At 48.1% G+C, this 17,649-nt stretch overlaps 1 protein-coding gene across 1 annotated transcript; it reads right to left on the reverse strand.

The window, feature by feature from the left end:
• Positions 1 to 6,986: 6,986 nt before the first annotated feature.
• Positions 6,987 to 13,536, reverse strand: LOC128816811 (melanin-concentrating hormone receptor 1-like). The gene is made up of 2 exons (XM_053994729.1): positions 13,288 to 13,536; positions 6,987 to 10,060 (listed from the first exon to the last, which is right to left on the reverse strand). Exons 1-2 carry the CDS (start codon positions 13,343 to 13,345, stop codon positions 9,012 to 9,014), a joined length of 1,107 nt encoding a protein of 368 aa, XP_053850704.1. The 5' UTR covers positions 13,346 to 13,536; the 3' UTR covers positions 6,987 to 9,011.
• Positions 13,537 to 17,649: the final 4,113 nt, after the last annotated feature.

A 17,649-nucleotide genomic window follows, 5' to 3' on the forward strand; every position in this document is an offset into this window, starting at 1 on the left:
CCTGTGGGAAGCTGGAGTCACAGCCAGGTGTGTGCCAGCCCTCGGTGGGGTGCAGAAGTCCCTTTCATGTTCAGCCCAAAAAAGGCTGGCAGCTGCTTTTAGGTAGATGTGCATGAGGGCAGGGACCTTTCCTAAATCCAGGATGGAGAGTGAAGTGTTCATTCAGTTCAAGCACCCAACTCCTGCAGTATCTCAGCAGAGATGCTTTCAGCACCAGCTTCACTCTGACCAGGTAAAGTATTTTTGTCTGTCAGGGAGGAAATGAAAATGTGCAGACCTTTCAAGAAACTCTTACAGGCTCAGGAAGGATGTTCCATTCCTATGCTAGATGGTTGTGTTGCCAGAATCCCCCTTTGTGCTTTGTTGGGTTTACTTTGCTGTGTGGGGTGTTTTGGCAGCAGCATGGCCAGGGAATGCCTGGTGGGGGAGCCTGGATAGGTGCTGAAACCCCTGTGCCAGTTGGACTGAAGAATTAGAAACAGCCAAAATCAACTGTCCTGACAGAGCCACTAACAAGGCAGAGTGCAATAGGTTTTGGTAAAACTTGCCTCTGGTTTTAAACAGCTCAATAATTCTATTCTCAGAGTGTGCTTGAAGCGCTTGGAATTGACTGTGAGGGGTTTTAAATTTTATTTCCTAAGAGAAAGTAGCAGAAGCTAACTTCTGGAGGTGGTATATTTAAAAAGAAGAAACCCAACAAATTCTTTCTTTCATAAAGAACAAGAAGATTGTTTCCCTTTGGCTACCCTTCCCTCAGTGCTGAAATTGTCTTACTCTCTGAATGTCCAATCCCCATTGCTCCTTCTGGAGCTTAGAACAATCCTCCCAGGGCTGCTGCTCGCTTCTCTTGACTATTTCCACTCCTTAAGTGGCACAAACAGTGCTGACTGGTCTCTTTGCCAAGTCCTTAGATCTTCCTTGCATCTGTTTTCCTTCCCACTGCCTGTATCATCACCCTTGGCCATGGATCTTGTTTAAAGATATCTCACTCCCTGTTATTTGATGAAAACTGTCTATCTTTTTCCAGATGACGCAGCCAGGTCCCAGCTCTTGTCCCCTCACTGCTCTCAGCGCTATCCCAGATTCCTACTCTGTAGGATTTACAAGTCAAACCCAGTTTGAGTAACACAGCCTTTTTCTAGCTCATCATCCAGGCAAGAAAAGGAGACTCAGAGGTGACCTCATCACTCTCTGCAGCTCCTGAAAGGTGGCTGTGGCCAGGTGGGGTTGGTCTCTTGTCAGCAGCAACTGACAGAACCAGAGGACACAGTCTCAAGCTGTGTCAGGGGAAATATAGGTTGGATATTAGGAAGAAGTTTTTTACAGAAAGGGTGATAAAGTTCTGGAATGGCTGCCCGGGGAGGTGGTGGAGTCACCATCCCTGGATGTGTTTTTAAAAAGCCTGGATGTGGCACTGGTTTAGTTGAGGTGTTAGGGCATGGGTTGGACTCAATGATCTTGAAGGTCTCTTCCAACCCTGTGATTCTGTGATCTGAAGCAACACTCACTGCTGGGCCACCTCCCCCAAACTATGGGATGTATCTGAGATCATTGCAGCTTTTAAATAAGCACATTTTAAAGACCGTGAGATGATTTGGGGAGATTAGAGGAATGGAGATTGTGCTGTCTTTAACACATCAAGGCTCAGCTGCTCTGCCTGATCCCTGGTGCTGCAGCTTCCCAGCAGCTTTGGTCTGTCGCTGGTGGCTTTGTCTTTCCTTGAGCCACCCATTGCTCTCTCCTGTTTTCCTTTCCTCTACTAAAGGACAGTCAAGATAAGCAGTTGCTTTTCTCAGCAGTACTGTAGATTTTATCTGAGACAACAGCCCACACTTTCCAAGGATAAAATGATCCTTATTATTCTCCTGTCTCCAGCCTTCATCTGAGGTTTGGGTCATAAATACTTGTAAAACATCTGAAATTTTTAGACTCGGGAACTAGAGGACAGCAACATGTCAGCTTTCCTTCTCAACACCTCATTTTGGTGGTGAAATCAGAGCCCTGAGTCTTAGGCAGCCAGAAGAAGCTTTTGGCATGACTCAGACCTTGTTTGGCTTGGCTTTTCTCTAGTCCTATGTCATTAATTTCAGAGGAAGCAGTGGTGAGTGAGAGGAGGCTCTGGATTTCCTTGTGGCCAGGGGGTCTGAGGCTGCCCATGCCCCATTTCCTTGTGCCACTGGGAACTGGGCAGTGCTGCCATTGCCTCCTGGATGCACTTGTGCAGGGTGCCATCCCAGTTTGGAACAGGTACCCACACCCCTTGGGAGGGGTGGTTTGGTCCCAGAGCATGTTCAAGGCAGGTTCCCTGGTTAACTGTTGTTGAAGATGAGTTTGGAGATAAAATAAAGGTGTCTCCAGCATGTTTAGGTCTTTGTGATGCTCTTCTTTTGAGGCATAACTACCCAGCTCAGCCTCTTCTTCCATCCTGTAGCCTTCAGAGCTCAAAGAGAGCTGTTAGGACCAAAGGGAAAGGCAGAACCTGGCTGTATCCAGCACAGTCCTTTCCCCAGCTGCACACAAAGCTGGTCTGCTCCTCTTCCCACTAAAGCCAGGAGTAATTAGCTGTGCTGTGGCAATATAATGAACAGTGGGGCTGGATTTGCCTCCTTCAGCACACAGGAGACATCTTAATTAGCCTGATTGGACCACTACATGGTTGATGGGGAGATGCTGGAATGTTGTTTTTCTTTTTTTCCTTTTACCCTGAGCCTGAGAGTGTCAGGAAAAGAGGGGGGAGGTTTCATTAAAATCCTCCCAAGAAAGACACATTATTTATTTCTCACAGAACAATCGATGTTTCCCATGCTGCAGAAAGGCTGAATATTAATTACAGCAAATGAGCCCTTTCTCACTGAGCTGCCAGTGTTTGTTCTTAGACCTGAGCCCCCCAGTACTGACTGGGGGCTGTAGCTGGCACAGCCTGGGAGCAAATGTTCATGTGCTTTCTTCAGTGGCAGCAGTTGGCAGATGAAAAATATCTGGATCTGAATGAAAGCAAAGGACTTGTTCTCACTCTCAGAGGTGACATTTTACTCTTTTCTTTTTCTTCTCAAATAGTTTCTGTGTTGATAACATAACAAATGTACAAGTCCAGAGCACTTAAAGGTCTAAGCTGAAATCTTAGCTGGAATTTAGGTGGTTGTAATGAATTGACCTTTAAAAAAACAAAAGTGGGAGGGAGTTAAATCCCCAAAATGTTTTGTGCAAGTTGAAATTTAAGTCTTAATTCAAGAGCAGAGAGGAAGGAGGACAGGGAGCCCTGATGTGAACAGTCTGCTCCTTTTACAATCTCTTTCAATTTCATGGGGGGAGGGACCTGGCTGCTGGAGAAGGTGCACCTCCAAGAGCAAAGTTCCTAAAGCAGTAAGTCAATAAGAACTTTTAGAAACTCTCATCAGGGATAACTTCACCCACTGTTTCCATCCCTCTGCTTATCCCTATTGAGTCCTCTGTGCCAAAATGTGCATGAAAATGTTAGTATTTGGCTTTCTGTATTCAAGCCCCATGGGGGAAGGGGTAGAGGACTGGAGCCTGGAGTAGGATATGGGTGTGAGACATCCTGCTCCTGGATGAGGCAGGAGTCTTCCTTGCTGTGGCTGCCTAAGGAGAGTTCTGCTCTCTCCCCTGAAGTGTCTGGTGGGGCAGGGAATGGCAGCCTGATGTTTCTGAGCTGCTGTGTTTACAGCAGCATGTGTAGGAAGATCATTGTAAGAGCTCCTCCAGATTTAGCAAAGGCAACTGAGTAGTAACTAAAGACCAGAATAATTAAAATGATGTCACGGACTCTCAGGCTGCTTACTCTGCGAGTGGAAACCTGCAGAGGACACAAGAGCACAGGTTGGAGGGAAGGGCTTGACTCATCTGTTAACTCAGTTTCAAGTGGAAGAAATAAGGTTTAAAGCTTAAACAGGGACACGCTCCAGCTTTGGTTTAACTAAAGCTTGGAAAAATCATTGCCCCAAATATATTTCTGTGGATCCAGACCCTGCAGATCCTATTGCAATGCAGTGCTGGACGATGATGCAATTGGTGCCTGGGGTAGGATCTGCTCCCTGGTGTGCTAAAAACCCCCTCACTGCTGTGGTGTGATGGGCAGAACCTGGCTCTCATTTCCAAAGGACTGACCCTGTGTGGACCTGCAGGACGAGGCCTTGAGCCTTCAGTGGTGCTTGTGCTGTTCAGCTGCTGTGTGTGGGGAGGGCAAGGCTGATGCAGTGACTTTGCTTTGGAGGAGCAGAGGAGGAAGGGCTTCCTGCAAAGGCTGGACCCCAGGAGCATGGATCTGACTCCAGCAGTGTTTAGGGATGGTGAGAGGTACTGAGGTGACACCCTGATGGCTTTTCTGATATGTTTGTCAGCACTCCTGAAGTGTCTCTGGAAGCACCACTCTGTGCACTGCCACACTGAAGTCACTTCTCAGGGCTGACTCTGCAGTTGTTGAAGCCCAGCTCTACCCTTTGGGAGGAACCAGTGCTGCTGCTCTCCCTGAGCCAGACTGGGACAGCAGGAGTGGTGCTTTCCATAGCCAAGGCAGCTCTACTGGTAGAAAGATGTGAGAGGAACAGATATTGTGTCCTATATGATCACAAGAGCTGTTTCCCAAAGGGGATATGGATAGGGACAAAGGCTCTCAGAGCTGGTATTCTCTCCCATGCCCTTCTGCAATTGTAGTCTACCTCTCTTAGCAAAGTCTTTTCCCCCAGTGGCGCAGTGAGTTCCCTGTTCAATGCAGATTCTGGAGACTGGAGGAGCCTTTCATTGGGAGAACGTGGCTGTAGATGAGACATCCTTCCCCCTTTACTTATCCCCTGTGGTTGTGTTTCCTTTTTGCTGCCCCTCCCCAGCCCCACAGCACGGATGGAGCCAGTGGAAAACCTGTGGGGGTTTGGCTGTGCTGCTTTGCTAACAGCAGGTGAGCAGGGCAGGGCATTGCTGTGTGGTCCCTGCATCTGGCAGGAGGATTTAGGAGAAGCGAGTTTAGGGCTGAGAACGTATCCGTACCTGCCACGTGGCTCCTCTCCCACCAGTGAGTCTGCTGAATGAAATGTGTTCAATTAGCAGCCCAGGAGGGCTGAGGAAACAGGATTAGTCAGGCTCTGGCTGTGTCCCAGGGGCCAGTGAGTCACCCCACCTTTCCCTCCTCCCCACCCTGCAGCCTCCATCTGTGTGCTCCATCACAGCTGAAGTTTTCTCCTGGGCAGGTTTAGCTGTGCAGAGAGTTCAGGTGGAGAGGGATGTCCAGGGAAGGATGTCACCAGCTGGGCTCCAGGGACCTCAGCTCCAGGGATGGCTTGGCAGAGCAGTGACTGGGGGAAGGCAGGAGTTTATTTTGCTGCCTGTGGGGACAGTGACTGGGGGAAGGCAGGAGTTTATTTTGCTGCCTGTGGGGACAGTGACTGGGGGAAGGCAGGAGTTTATTTTGCTGCCTGTGGGGACACAGGGAGGTGGAGAGTGGAATAGAGGTAACTGAGAAGGGTGAGCTGGGGACTGAATCCTGCCACAACCAGCCAAGGAGGGCTTTGTCACTAGGAGGGAAAGTAGGAGTAAAAGTAACTGGACCATCTGCCCTTTTGTGTGAGTTTATCAGGAGCAGAGCTGTGACATGTGGCTTCACTTGCACCTCTGAGGACAATGAGGGGAAGAGGAGGGGCTGGAGAGTGAACCCATCTGTCGCCCTGCTGTCTGACAAGGCAGCTCACAAACACATGGGATAAGTGCTGGCAAAATGAGCAGAGGAAATTTGTCTCCTCAAGCGTAGTAGGCTGTTGATCTGAAAAAACAGATTGAATAGGTTTTCTATCACCCTTTGGTTTTGCGGGTGTTTTTCCCCTGTTTTTTCAGCTGGATTTCCCTTTGATTTCTCTCAAGATAGAAAATGGGCTGTGTATGGAACAGGACTGCTGGGAAATGAGCTGCCTTATCTCTGTGCCCTTCTCAGGCGCCTCTCGCTTCTCGGGCAGCCCTCGCAGCGCTCCGGGCTCTCCATCCCTGCACAAGTAGCTGTGCCCTTCCCTACTTTGCAATTCCCTTTATTCAGGCTCTGCCCTTGGTAACCAAGGCACTGAGACAGGAGATCACATAATAAATACAAAGAGCAGAGGGACAAAGAGGTAAAGCTGAACACAAACCAGAATGTCAATGGACTCTCTGACTGAATAAAGCCAGCTCTGAAAAAGTTGGAAAAGGGATAGGATGTTTGGAGGAGGTCACACCAATGTACACAGAGACTGTTTAGCTCCTGGAAGGCCTTGCCACGTAGAGTGACACCTCTAAAGGCATTTGGTCAGTAGGTTTGCTCCTAAGGACAGGCTTTTGTTCATCTTGCCCTGTGCTTTGAGGTATTTTTGTCATGTTCCCAAAATCAAAATGATTTTGGGAAGCTGACAAAAGTTATATGCTGGCTGTGTTCTTTGCTAGTTTGCTTCTTGTCTGTGCCTTTCTTCCCAGCCTCTCCATACATGCATAGATGTCCACATCCTTGTCTTCTCAGGGAGTATTTGTCACACTTTTATGGATATACATGGAAAGGGAAGGACCTCACAGCCAGTATTGAAACATTTGGACTAGGAAATACCTTCAGGACAGGCAGGAGAAACATGAGGGAATGGAAACTCTGAGCCTTTGCAGGGTAGTGGGAAGGGGCACATGCTTCTCCTGGGACACTGGAGCCTTCTCCCTGGTGTTGGGACCAGTCTCTCCAGTATGGCTTTCCCCCTCACACAGATGAGATCTACAGGACTTCAAGCTGGGAAGGTGCCTGTGTTGTGGTCAGTGCTGGACTGGTGTGTTGACTTCAGTGTGATGAGATCTGGGAAAGGTCTGCCCCACAAAACTCCTTCTGAGTGTGCTGCACCAGTTGGTGCGGGGGTGGCCTCCCTACTTGGTTAGCCCACTTGCCCCCGTGGGTTTTAGGACATGGCTTGGCCACACTGGTCAGATCGACTCACTTCAGATGGGAACAGACTCATTCAACCATAAACACCTTTACTGTGTAAGCGAGATAATATCTTCAATGTACTGCTCTCTGAGAGAGCCCTGATAACTCAGGCTGTTTTCACTTCTCATACTTTCCTTATGGCTGGCACTAGAGGAAGAAACACCCACCCAGTCATTACCACCTCCTTTCCCAGAAAAGTGTGCCAGTTCTTCCCTTCCCTGCCTCATGGGAGAAAGGTAACACAATAGCTTCCCTTGTCCCGAGGGCAAGTCTGGCTGGCACAGCACACATCCTCCTCGACCTTCGCTCCATCCGAGCCCTTCAGGGAGAGCACTGACCAAAGAGCAAAGCAGCTGCATGAAAAACAGCAGGTGAAAATTCCTGGCAGTTAAAACGGAGCAAAAAACTTTTGAGCCATAAAGCTTGACATTTCTGCAGGTGTCTGGCTTTGTTGGCTGGGGAAATGCAGGCGAAACATCCACAAGATAATCTCAGTCACAGTCTGGATGTGCTGGTTTTGACAGAGCCTGGAAGAAAATACAGAGAGACCCTGTCCTGAGGTTTGTACAATGACTCAGAGAGCAACGTGCTGCATCTGATGGTGTCAGAGGTGCTGGTGTTGCACACCTGACTGCTTTGATCACCAGAGGTGAGTGAATGCCTGTGTGCTCTCTACAGGGTGTAGGCTGAAATACTGGCTGTACTTGAATGCACTTACCAGTGTGATGTGGCTGCATTAGGTGCACCTGTGAGTGTGTGTGTGTGGCTTAGGACATCCTGTGCAGGTGACACAGTTTTGCTTTGGAGCTGAGTAAGGGTGAAATTCTGTTCTCAGCATATCATGGGTGGCTGGTGGCATGAAACCCTAAGTGTGGTATAACAAATTCCTTTGGACTGTTTGATCTTTTTAATTCTTTAAATTAAATTCATCTACAGTAACCAGTCCCTCCATGTCTGACAAAGTGCTGAACAATGCCTGTGTGGTCCCTGTGGAGCCCGGCACAGGCTGTCGGTGTAATCCCCACTTTGAGCTGATCTCTGCTGTCTTTTCTCTACTTTATAAAGAGCAGAGTTACTTCCTAACCTCCGACTGTTAAAGCTGCATATACAACGCACAGACATTTAATTTTCCCTCTTTTAACTTTGTGTAAAGTATTTGTTATTTTTTGAGGAAGCTGCATAAGCAACTCTGCTTCCCCTGAGCTGCTTTTTCACAGCTTCTTGCTCCACAGATTGTGATTTTTAGTCCTGCTTAAAACCCTCTGCTGGGGGTTCCCCAATGGCCATGCAGACTGTGAGGCACAAGAGCAGCATGAAGAGCTAGCACTGTGAAAATCTGCTCATTGGCATGAAAAACTACAAAGCTGATATTAGCAGCAGCAGTTTTGAGAATTCTTTGCAGTCCCTTGAAGCAGTGTGATTGTTATGTGTCTTATTTTGCTTGAAATATTTAGGATTAGCATCAAAATGAGCCAGTTCTTGAAATGTTTTGGTTGCCAAACAATACAACCCACTGGAGGCAGATGGGGCTGGACTGAAAAGCCAAGCAACAGGGCTGGGTGAGGCTTCCGTCCCCAAGATCTTTCTGCTGTGTGCTTCTAGGATATCAGCACAGCTAGCAAATTCTGCAGATTACTTATAAAAAAATAAATATATGACATTGTGGTTCAAAGGTTCAAGTTTTGAATGAAGAAGCTGTTTGTTGACCAGCTGCTTAGGAACCTTGGTTGGGCCAAGAGGTGAGGAATTGTTGGGCAGTGTTGATAGAGGTTTTACTCTTGTAGGGTGAATATTCCCCCCGGAAATCCTCTTTCTGTCCTTTCTCTCTTTTCCATTCATCTTCTCTGGGGGCCCAGTGGTGGCAGAGTCCTCCTGTGCAGGGTGAAAAGCGGCAGCACACAGCATCTCATAGGCTGGGAGCAGTTCAGGAACAGAGTAATGGAAAAGAGAGGCACCTGCATTTTGGAGGTGGAAGTCTGTAGTCCGTAGGCATCTCCAAGACCTGCCTGAAGCTGCTGCTCCTCCATCAAATCACACATCCAGAGGCTTTCTGCTGCCCTCCCTTCAGAGTGCCCTAGTGAACAGCCACAGTCACCGGCAGTGAGCGTGGGGAAAAGTCCTCCTGAAACTGAGTCTGCTGGGTGGATTCTGGCGCCAGCTTCAGGCACACACTGGCCTCTGTCATGCTGTTGTTGTTGGCAGAGCTGCTGTTGCGACAGGGCTCTTTGGCGGGGCGAATGGCCACCAAGAACTGGCGCTTGAAGGTCTCGCTGAGGGCGATGTAGAGGAAGGGGTTGAGGCAGCTGTTGGCATAGCCCAAGCTAATGGCAAAGTTGTAGGCATAAAAGAAGGCCATGGATGGGGTGTCGATGCCCAGGTGAACAAGCTGGAGGATGTAGAAGGGAGCCCAGCAAATAAAAAAGGCAGAACAGATGGCGACTGCCATTCGGGTGACCTTCTTCGTACGCACCTGGAGACTCCTCTGCGGCAGCGGGACCACGGTGGTGGCCATGTGCTGGAGGATCTTGAAATAGACCACGCAGATGATGACCAAGGGCACAGCAAAGGCCAGCATGAACTGGTAGAGGGTGAACCAGTAGATGTCGGTCTCTGGGTTGGGGAGCAGGAGAGCACAGCGCACAGTCCCGTCCTCCAGAGGCATGAGGCCTGCGTACATCCACACGGGGATGATGGTCAGGAAGGACAGGAGCCACACCAGGCAGATGACGAGAGCCGCAACACACGGCGTCCGCACGTAGGTGGATTTGAGGGGGTAGACAGTGGCCAGGTAACGGTCCAGTGTCATCACGGTGAGGATGTTGGTGCTGGTGATCTGGCTGTTGGTGTCCAGGGCAGTGATGATGGTGCACAGGGGAGCTCCAAAGTACCACGAGCCATTGCCTAAGAGCTGGTGGATGAGGAAGGGCATGCCCAAGAGGAAGAGGAGGTCCACGATAGAGAGGTTGAAGATGAAAATATCAGGCACGGTCTGTTTGCATCTCAGCTTCTTCTTCTTGACGATAGTGAAGATCACAATGAGGTTCCCCATGATGCCCAGGAAGCAGATGATGCTGAAGAGACTGGGCATGATCACATTGGTGTGTGGTGCTGGCTTCTCTGCTACTGCCAAAACAAACCAAAGCAGTGAGTGCAATCCAGAGACAGCCTCTTTACAACTTGGTGTGCTTACCCTGTCCTGCAGATGGACCCATCCCCATCAAAAACATAGATTGGAATGATTTTTTAATACCCTTTCTAGCACTTGGAGAGGCTAAGCTGGGGATTTGGCACTTCCTTCTCTGCCTCTCAGTATGTGCAGCATGCCCAAACCTGGCTATGTGCAGGCATCTTTCCTCAGCTCTCCTGATGTGCTTCTGTCCTGCTCCGCAACTCCCCAGCCCTTTTTTGAGGGACTAACCCCTGTCTGGTGTGTCTCTGCATTCACCAGCACCTGACAGAGTTGAGAGTAACTTTTATTCCATGGAGTGAAGGGTTTTTAGCTGTTTTTGAGGGGAGTGGGTGATGCAGCTTGTGCTTCCCACACTGGAGAAGTAAAGCCTTTTTGTGGTGCCAAAATCTGGATAAAGTCAATACTCAAGCTGCTGTCAGAAAGCTTCAGTTCATCTGTTGCGTAGTTTATCTATTGTATGGTATGAGAGACAGAGTTCATTGACCATGCAGGCAGACAGGTCATGCTTATCTGTATTGTGAGATCTAGGACTGTATCCTGCCTGTGTCCCTGTTCTCTTATCAAGGTTAGGCCAGAGAACGTTCTCCTTTCTGTCTTCCTTCCCTGCCTCTCTCCCTTTCTCTAGTTTCCTTCCTACAAAGAAATCCAAGTATGTGGCCAGACAGGGATTGGGAGTATGTTTCAGAGGGGCCCTTCAACAGAGACTGTCCTAGGAGAAAAACAGCTTAAAGCTGTCATTGAGTTATGGATGTGGGTGGATTTCCAAGGCAAAATTCTTGCCTGATAACACTTAGCTTATCCATACCAATGCTTGACTGTTGCTCTTTGGGGTGGGACCCCCAAACATAATCAAATTCATAATGGCCTTGTGCCTCACCTGGGTGTAAAATCACATTCTGAAGCCACAAGCTCTTAGGCACAGGAGGTGGTGTCAAAGGCAGTGATGGCGGTCTCTCTGTTCTGCAGGGTTCCTGTGTGCTGAAGCCTAAAACAGCCCTTCTTAGCTGAGGCAAATATCATTTCATCTCATTACTCCTCTCCTATCGGACCTGGTGGGGTTTTTTTTCTAGGAAATGGTTTTGTGTGAGTTATTTATGTGGCTGTTACAAGGACTGTTTGTGACAGCCCCTCAGCCTAGGCTTCCTTTCACTGAATTGCAGATGATTCAATGTGTTGTTAATTGGAAATGCTTTCAGTCACTGAACTGTTCCATCTCCTTAGCAGCAGAAGTGGGGAAGCCTCCTCCAACAGAACCTAGGGAAATCTTGAAAATTAGATTAAGTGGAATAACAGATACTTACAGGTTTAGTCTTTGCCAAAGCGGTGTCTGTTTGCTGAAGTGGTATTTGCTGACTTTGACCTCTGGAATTCTTGAGTACAAACTTCTCCACATTCACTTTGATAAGAGTGACAGAGAAGTTTGACAGAATTAGCAAGATAACTGGGGCTACACTGCTGGCCACTGCTGGCCACTCTGTGGCTAGAAATGTGTGCCATATTTCAGTGCTCTTAGAAGTGGGCCTGATGAGCTGCCACTGGCTCAGTCCTTTTGGCATTAGGAAGCAGCCAGCTTAGGCATGAACAAGTCCAAGGCAAATGACAGAACCCAATAAAGCAGTTCCTGCACTATTTTACTGGGAAGCTTCTCTGCAGGTTTCCAGTTTCCCTCTGGAAAGCAGCCAGTGAGGCATAGGAGAACTAGCAGGGGCCTGAAGGTGGAAGCCAGGCTTGGCTGATAAGAAAAAAAAAGCCTTGTCCAGACCATTTGTGGGAGTTTAAGTGGTCCCTGTTCTGCCTGGTGACCCATTAATGCAAGGAAATGTCCCCTGTTATGTGATTTTTAATGGATAATCTACCATCAGCACCCTCTTGAAATCTGACACTCTTGAACATCCAAAGATGTCTCAAGCCTCCTTAATGCTGGAAGATGATAATTCTGGTCCTGCTGTTCTGCATGGAGCTGTTATGAGTTCTGATCTCCTTACTTTTAACCACAAATTTTATGAGTGTGGTGGGAAAAGATTGTTTGAGTAAAACATAAATGCCACATGGTTAGCTGGAAATTGGGATAAAATGTCCCTTTCTTGCTGTGTAATTGATAAAGTGCTCATGGTGATTCTGTAACATTTGGAATGAGCTCAACCAGCCTCAAAGTAGGATGTGTGCAGGCCCAAAGGCTTTGTGTGAGAGGTGGGCTGTGCAGTGTTCTAGCACCTGTCCTGCTGATGCTGTCTGTACAAGCAGGACTTGCATGAATTATCAGCTGCACTAAGTTGAAGCTGTAGTTCATGTGTGTTTTATAGGCTGGAGTCAGAAGAGCACATCTATCAAATAGTCAAAAGTTCTGTCTTTTCTAAAGTCTCTTTCATCTTGAGATATCATTGAATCTGAATTTTCAGTGCTGCTTTTGTGCATATCCAAGTGAATATATTTTGTATTTAAGCAGCTACTTCAGGCATTGATTTGTTCTTGTTGGTAGGTCTGTGGCTGCCCTGACAGTTTTTCTTAAAGTCTCAAAGGGGCTACACTATGTGAACTGAATGAGGACTGGGCTATTTTTTTTTTTTCTCTGAGGTGATTGTCGTTCTAAGTCATACCCTGATATGTAAAAGACTTCATCCTCACTGCATTTCAGAAGGAAGTACCTAAGGTACACTTTTGGTTTCTAAAGGACTGTGCTGGTGCAGTGAGAGTCAAAGACCACGTATAAACCACCTTCTATTGAAGAGTTTCACCAGCTTGAACCATTGAGAACTGTATTGCCCGACCCTAAACTATTGATTTGAAAACAGGGTCGTATGGAGAAAACGGGAGACTGGTAAGGATCCCTGCATCCCTCTCCAGCGCTATCTCATCTTTTCTGTGCTTCCCTCCCTGTCTAGCCGGGCTGGTTCCTCCCTTCCCAGCAGCCAGGACCTGCGGGCTGCTGGAGTTTGCTGCCTGGCAGCCAACGAGCTGGCTCCGAGCCGCCGTGGCCAGCGGCGGGGCCGGGCCGTGTTTCAGCGCTGTGCGGTGCCCGGGAGGGGTCCCGCAGCTCCGGGGCACTCAGCCCGTCCCTCCGCCCGCCCGGCGCTGTCCGGCCGCGGGTGCTGAAGGTCCCCGCCCCAGCCCCCCAGCACCCCCAGCCCCTCGGAGCCCCGGCCGGCGCAGCCCCGCTCACCCGAGCCGTTCTGAACCTCCGGCACCGAGAAGTTGCGGGAAGAGTTGCCGGGGGCCATGGCAGAGAGTGCCGGGACCCGGCACGGAGAAAGTTGGACAAGTTCCCTCGGCGGCTCCGCGGTGGGATGAGCCGCGCCCCCGCGCTTTCCCGGCGGGACGCGGGAGGAAGGAGCCCTCCCAGAGCCGGCGAGCAGCGGCTGAGGCTCGGCTGCGCTCGGTTCTGCTGCCGCCCCGCCGAGCCCGAGCAGGTTCTGACATCAAGGAGCAGCTGACTCGGGCAGACGCGCCAGAGGCGAGCATCCCTCGCCGCCGCCGGTGGGAGGGAACGCGGGTGCGGAGCGGGGCCGACACGGGGGCTGGGCAGTGCCCGTTCACATCACACCCTGAGGGCATGGCTGGATCTGCCTGCGCTCGCCGGCATCAGGAGTATCAAATTGAGGTTTTTTTTTTGCCTTTTAAGTAGCTCTGATCTGCCTTCGGTGTGTGTATTTTTCTTTTTACAGACACATGTACATTTCGTCCCCGAGTCGTAGGCACAGCCCCTGTGGGGCTGAAGGATGTTAAGGAAGCAAATTACCCACTGAAAACTGTTGCTTTCACCCTCTGATGCCTCTAACTCCAATTCTAACCTGAGACACTCCACTTGTAATTAATTCTCTGCTGTTTTCTGCTGTTCTGCTTCTTGCCACAGCTTATTTGCTTCCTAGCTCCAGAAATTAGCTCTGTTGCTAGCTCAGATTTTATTTGTCTTCCATTTGCCTTAAAAACACTATGTGAGGACTCCCTTGGGTTTTGAGAAACTGTTTTACTCTTTTTCTTTGCCTTGCCAGAGCTGTAGCCTGTGCTTTTCTGTGGCTTTGAGCTGATGATTGTCTTGTGCTCCTGGCCACTGTTTATACATGAGATGGATTCCTCCATTACAGTTTGATAAATCACATGTTACCAAGGCAAACAGATCGTTCTGTACCTCGGAGCATTTCCTGGACTGAAAAAAACCCCATGATATCATGTCAGAAGCCTGTGAGAAATCCAGCAGCAACAGGCAGGTTTTTTTTCTGTGACAGAGCACAGTACAGTGGATATGGTTTGCTTTATAAAAATTATATATGTCTGTCTGGAAATCTCCCTTGCTTCTATCTCTTTCTTTCTGTAGTTGCAAAGGCTAGCATCAACTGCAGGAGAAATTTTTTCAAGCTTCATAATTCTGTAGGAATAATCAATTTGTACCGAGAAAAGGGAGGCCCAGCACACTCAGAGCAGCAATCCCAGCATGGCCTGCCAGCCAGATTTGGCAGCAGCAGTTTCAGTATGGGCCATTTTTGTATAACCCAAAGGAGTTCATCATTATTAGGTTGTCCTCTAGTGGACCAGCAGCAGACAGAAACGTGGTGCATATTTTTCCCTGACATTGAAGCTCTCAGAGACAGTATGAGGCAAATTTGTCTGCTCTGCTGTAAGGTTTTTGTTGAGTCTCTGGAGTTACCTCAGTCAGTGATTTGCCTCTGAGTTTTTTTTTCCATGGCAGGTATCTGTGGTATCTAAGTTTTGAACATGTACAACTTGTTGAAAAGTGGTGTTTCTCAGTTAATATTTTCTTTAAAAACTGTTTCCTTCACATCTTGGGTGAATGTTAGTGTTCATCTGTATGGGGTTACTGCTGCTAAGCAAGCAGTGGTTTGTGTGTGTGTGTTGGCGTGTTGTGAACCAATATTCTGTCTGCTGTCCTCTGCAGAGAGTGCCTTCAAATAATTTAGTTTTATCCAGGCTTGAAGTATGGATTAGGAGTGTTTGCATAGGAAACTGGTAGGCAGTTGCAATTGCAAACATTTTCCCTGCATAGACAAGCTCCTACTCACTTTCCCTGGAGAGGAATGTGCTATCTTATAGCTTTCAAAGAAAGAATCTGACATTTAAATATAGCACTTGTTCCAAAGCACAACTTTAATTTTACTTTCTAATCTCAGCTATTGCTGTTCACTTAGAAAAGCCTCACACATGAGGAAGCTGTAATTCCTTCGTCTCAGCTGTAGAGGCATAAAAACCTACAGCAGCTCTGTCCCTGACATGACAAAGCCATGCTCAGCATCTGAGATCTGCCTCACCACCATTTCTGTGTCACTGTTTTATTACTGGGCCTTTATATTCAGTCCTTGACAAGGTTTGTTTTTCCCTTTTTTTGCTTTGTCAATAATCAGAAAGTCCTTGCCCCAGGGAGGGACTGGTTGTGCAGAGTTTTGCCGAGTTTGAAGGGAAGAAAGAAGGGAGGAATTTTAACTGCAGCAACTGGTGAAGCGCAGCCTGTCTGTGCACAGAGCTCGCTGTCGGCAGCAGGAGCAGGCACAGTAATCGGCTCATTATCTGCCTGAACACTTGGAGACAGCAGCTCTCTGAAGGACTGGTTCTGTGAGTGTTCATCTACTGGAAACTGCAGCAGGGATGAGCTCTCAGGGGACCTTGGGATATAGCCGATGAGTTGTACTAACCACTGCATGTAATTACAAGGAGGATTGAGGCACTAACCCATTGAAAGCACTTCTTAAGAGAGAGATATAGTAATTAACATTTAGACAGGGAACTGCCATCTCAACAGCCTAATGATGTAGATAAAAGTGAGGAAATGGAGCTCAGCCCTTGAACATAAAAGAAAGAAAAATTATTTCTTCCTACAAACTTGGCATCACCACTACACTTAGACCATCCTGTCTGCAACATCACTGTTATGAAGAAAGATAGTAATCATCCAAAGCTGCTGCTAGGCAAATTCTGCAACCAGGGAATGAATCTGTCTGGTCTAACAGTGGTTTAACCCTGAAAGTAATGAGTTCTATTTCCTGTGCCTGTCCCAGCTGGAGATCCTGACTTATGCAACACGAGTGGAACCACAGCATCCCGTGGGCAGAGAGCAGCGCCGGCTTCTGTTACCGTGCTACTGAAACCATTTCCCCAGCTGGTTTCATCAAATAATTTCTCATTAAATTGAGACTTTCTCATTTGCTAAATATTTATTTAGCACCTGGCTGCTGCTCTGATTTGTACTCTGGAGAGAGGAGCCTTTGCTAAGAGCCAAGTTGCAAATCTTCCCCTTGCACTCACTGCTCTCCTTACTCACAACTAACTCCAGACTTACAGAATGGGCCTCTGCGTTTTTATAGCTTAGCTCTTTGACTGTGATTATATTGATCAAGTAGCCTTATGGGTGAAGTTTTGTCTTTGTAGTGGACTTAGGGATAGGGATAATCTCACTCAGGATGTGTTAGACATGGTGCATCATCCCTCCATGCTGGCTGAGTACTGTCTTTGTCTGATAGCTGCAGATCAGTCTACCTTCTTTCCAGGCAAGATTGGTAAAGCAGTTTCCAACTGCTATTCCATTTAATCTCCTTTGATTCTGGAATGTGAGTCTTTGCCACATAACATTTTCCTTCTCTGTAGATGAGAAGTGATAGCAAACTTAAATAATTTCCCTAAAGTCACATGCTGAGCTTGAGGTCAAACACTGACAGCAATTTTCTCTACAACAGCCCTGGTTTAGGCAGCATCTTATCCATTCTCCTGCAATGTCTATCTCAGCACAACTTTTGTATCTTCACAGAGGGATGTGTACTCGATGTAATGATCTGATTTAAAAACTAAACACAGAAAACTCAAATATTTGGAGGAGTAGGTTTGTGAAGGCAGCTTGGTGGTGACTCAGGTGCTGCTGTCATTGATCCAGATGTGCACAGCTGTATGTATGGTCTGGCAGGTTGGAAAGAAGCTGATTTTGTGTTGGTGCCTTACTTGATTCAGGTTGGTACTACTGTGTGATCCAGTTCTGCTCTGAGCTGCTATTAACGACCAAGGAGCCTGAGCCATGAGCAAACTCCTGATTTCCCAACTCCCAGGCTCTGCTTTCACTTAGACACGAACATCTCTAATGGAAGCAGCAGGTGAATTCCCTTTCTCTGCTGCTCGATAGCCACATGTGGCTTTATAGGAATTCTTCAGCTAAATGGTCATCTAAGCTCTTCTGTTATCTGTGCTGGATTTCTGATTAATTAACACAAAGTGGGTATTTATCTGAAACCAGATGATGACCTCCTCTCTCCCTGCTGGTTCCTGCCCTTGAAATGACAGGTCCGATCTGCCTGGCTCATTCCAGTCCCACACTGCTAATTTGAGGTTTAAGCCCTCAGCCTTTGCCCATCCCACTGCTCTTAGCGAGCCAAAGGCCAGGGCAGCACCTTCTGTGGTTTTGTTTTCATTGTTAAAGGTTAGAGGATCCCGGAGACAAAGGCACCGCCAAAAATAACAAGGGGTTAAGCAGGACTTGCCCTGTGAGAGGCTGTGGGGCTCCAGGGCCGGGTCAGCCGATGTGCTGAGG

This window comes from Vidua macroura, chromosome 19 (genome assembly GCF_024509145.1).
Source record: "Vidua macroura isolate BioBank_ID:100142 chromosome 19, ASM2450914v1, whole genome shotgun sequence".
NCBI classification, from domain to species: domain Eukaryota; kingdom Metazoa; phylum Chordata; class Aves; order Passeriformes; family Viduidae; genus Vidua; species Vidua macroura.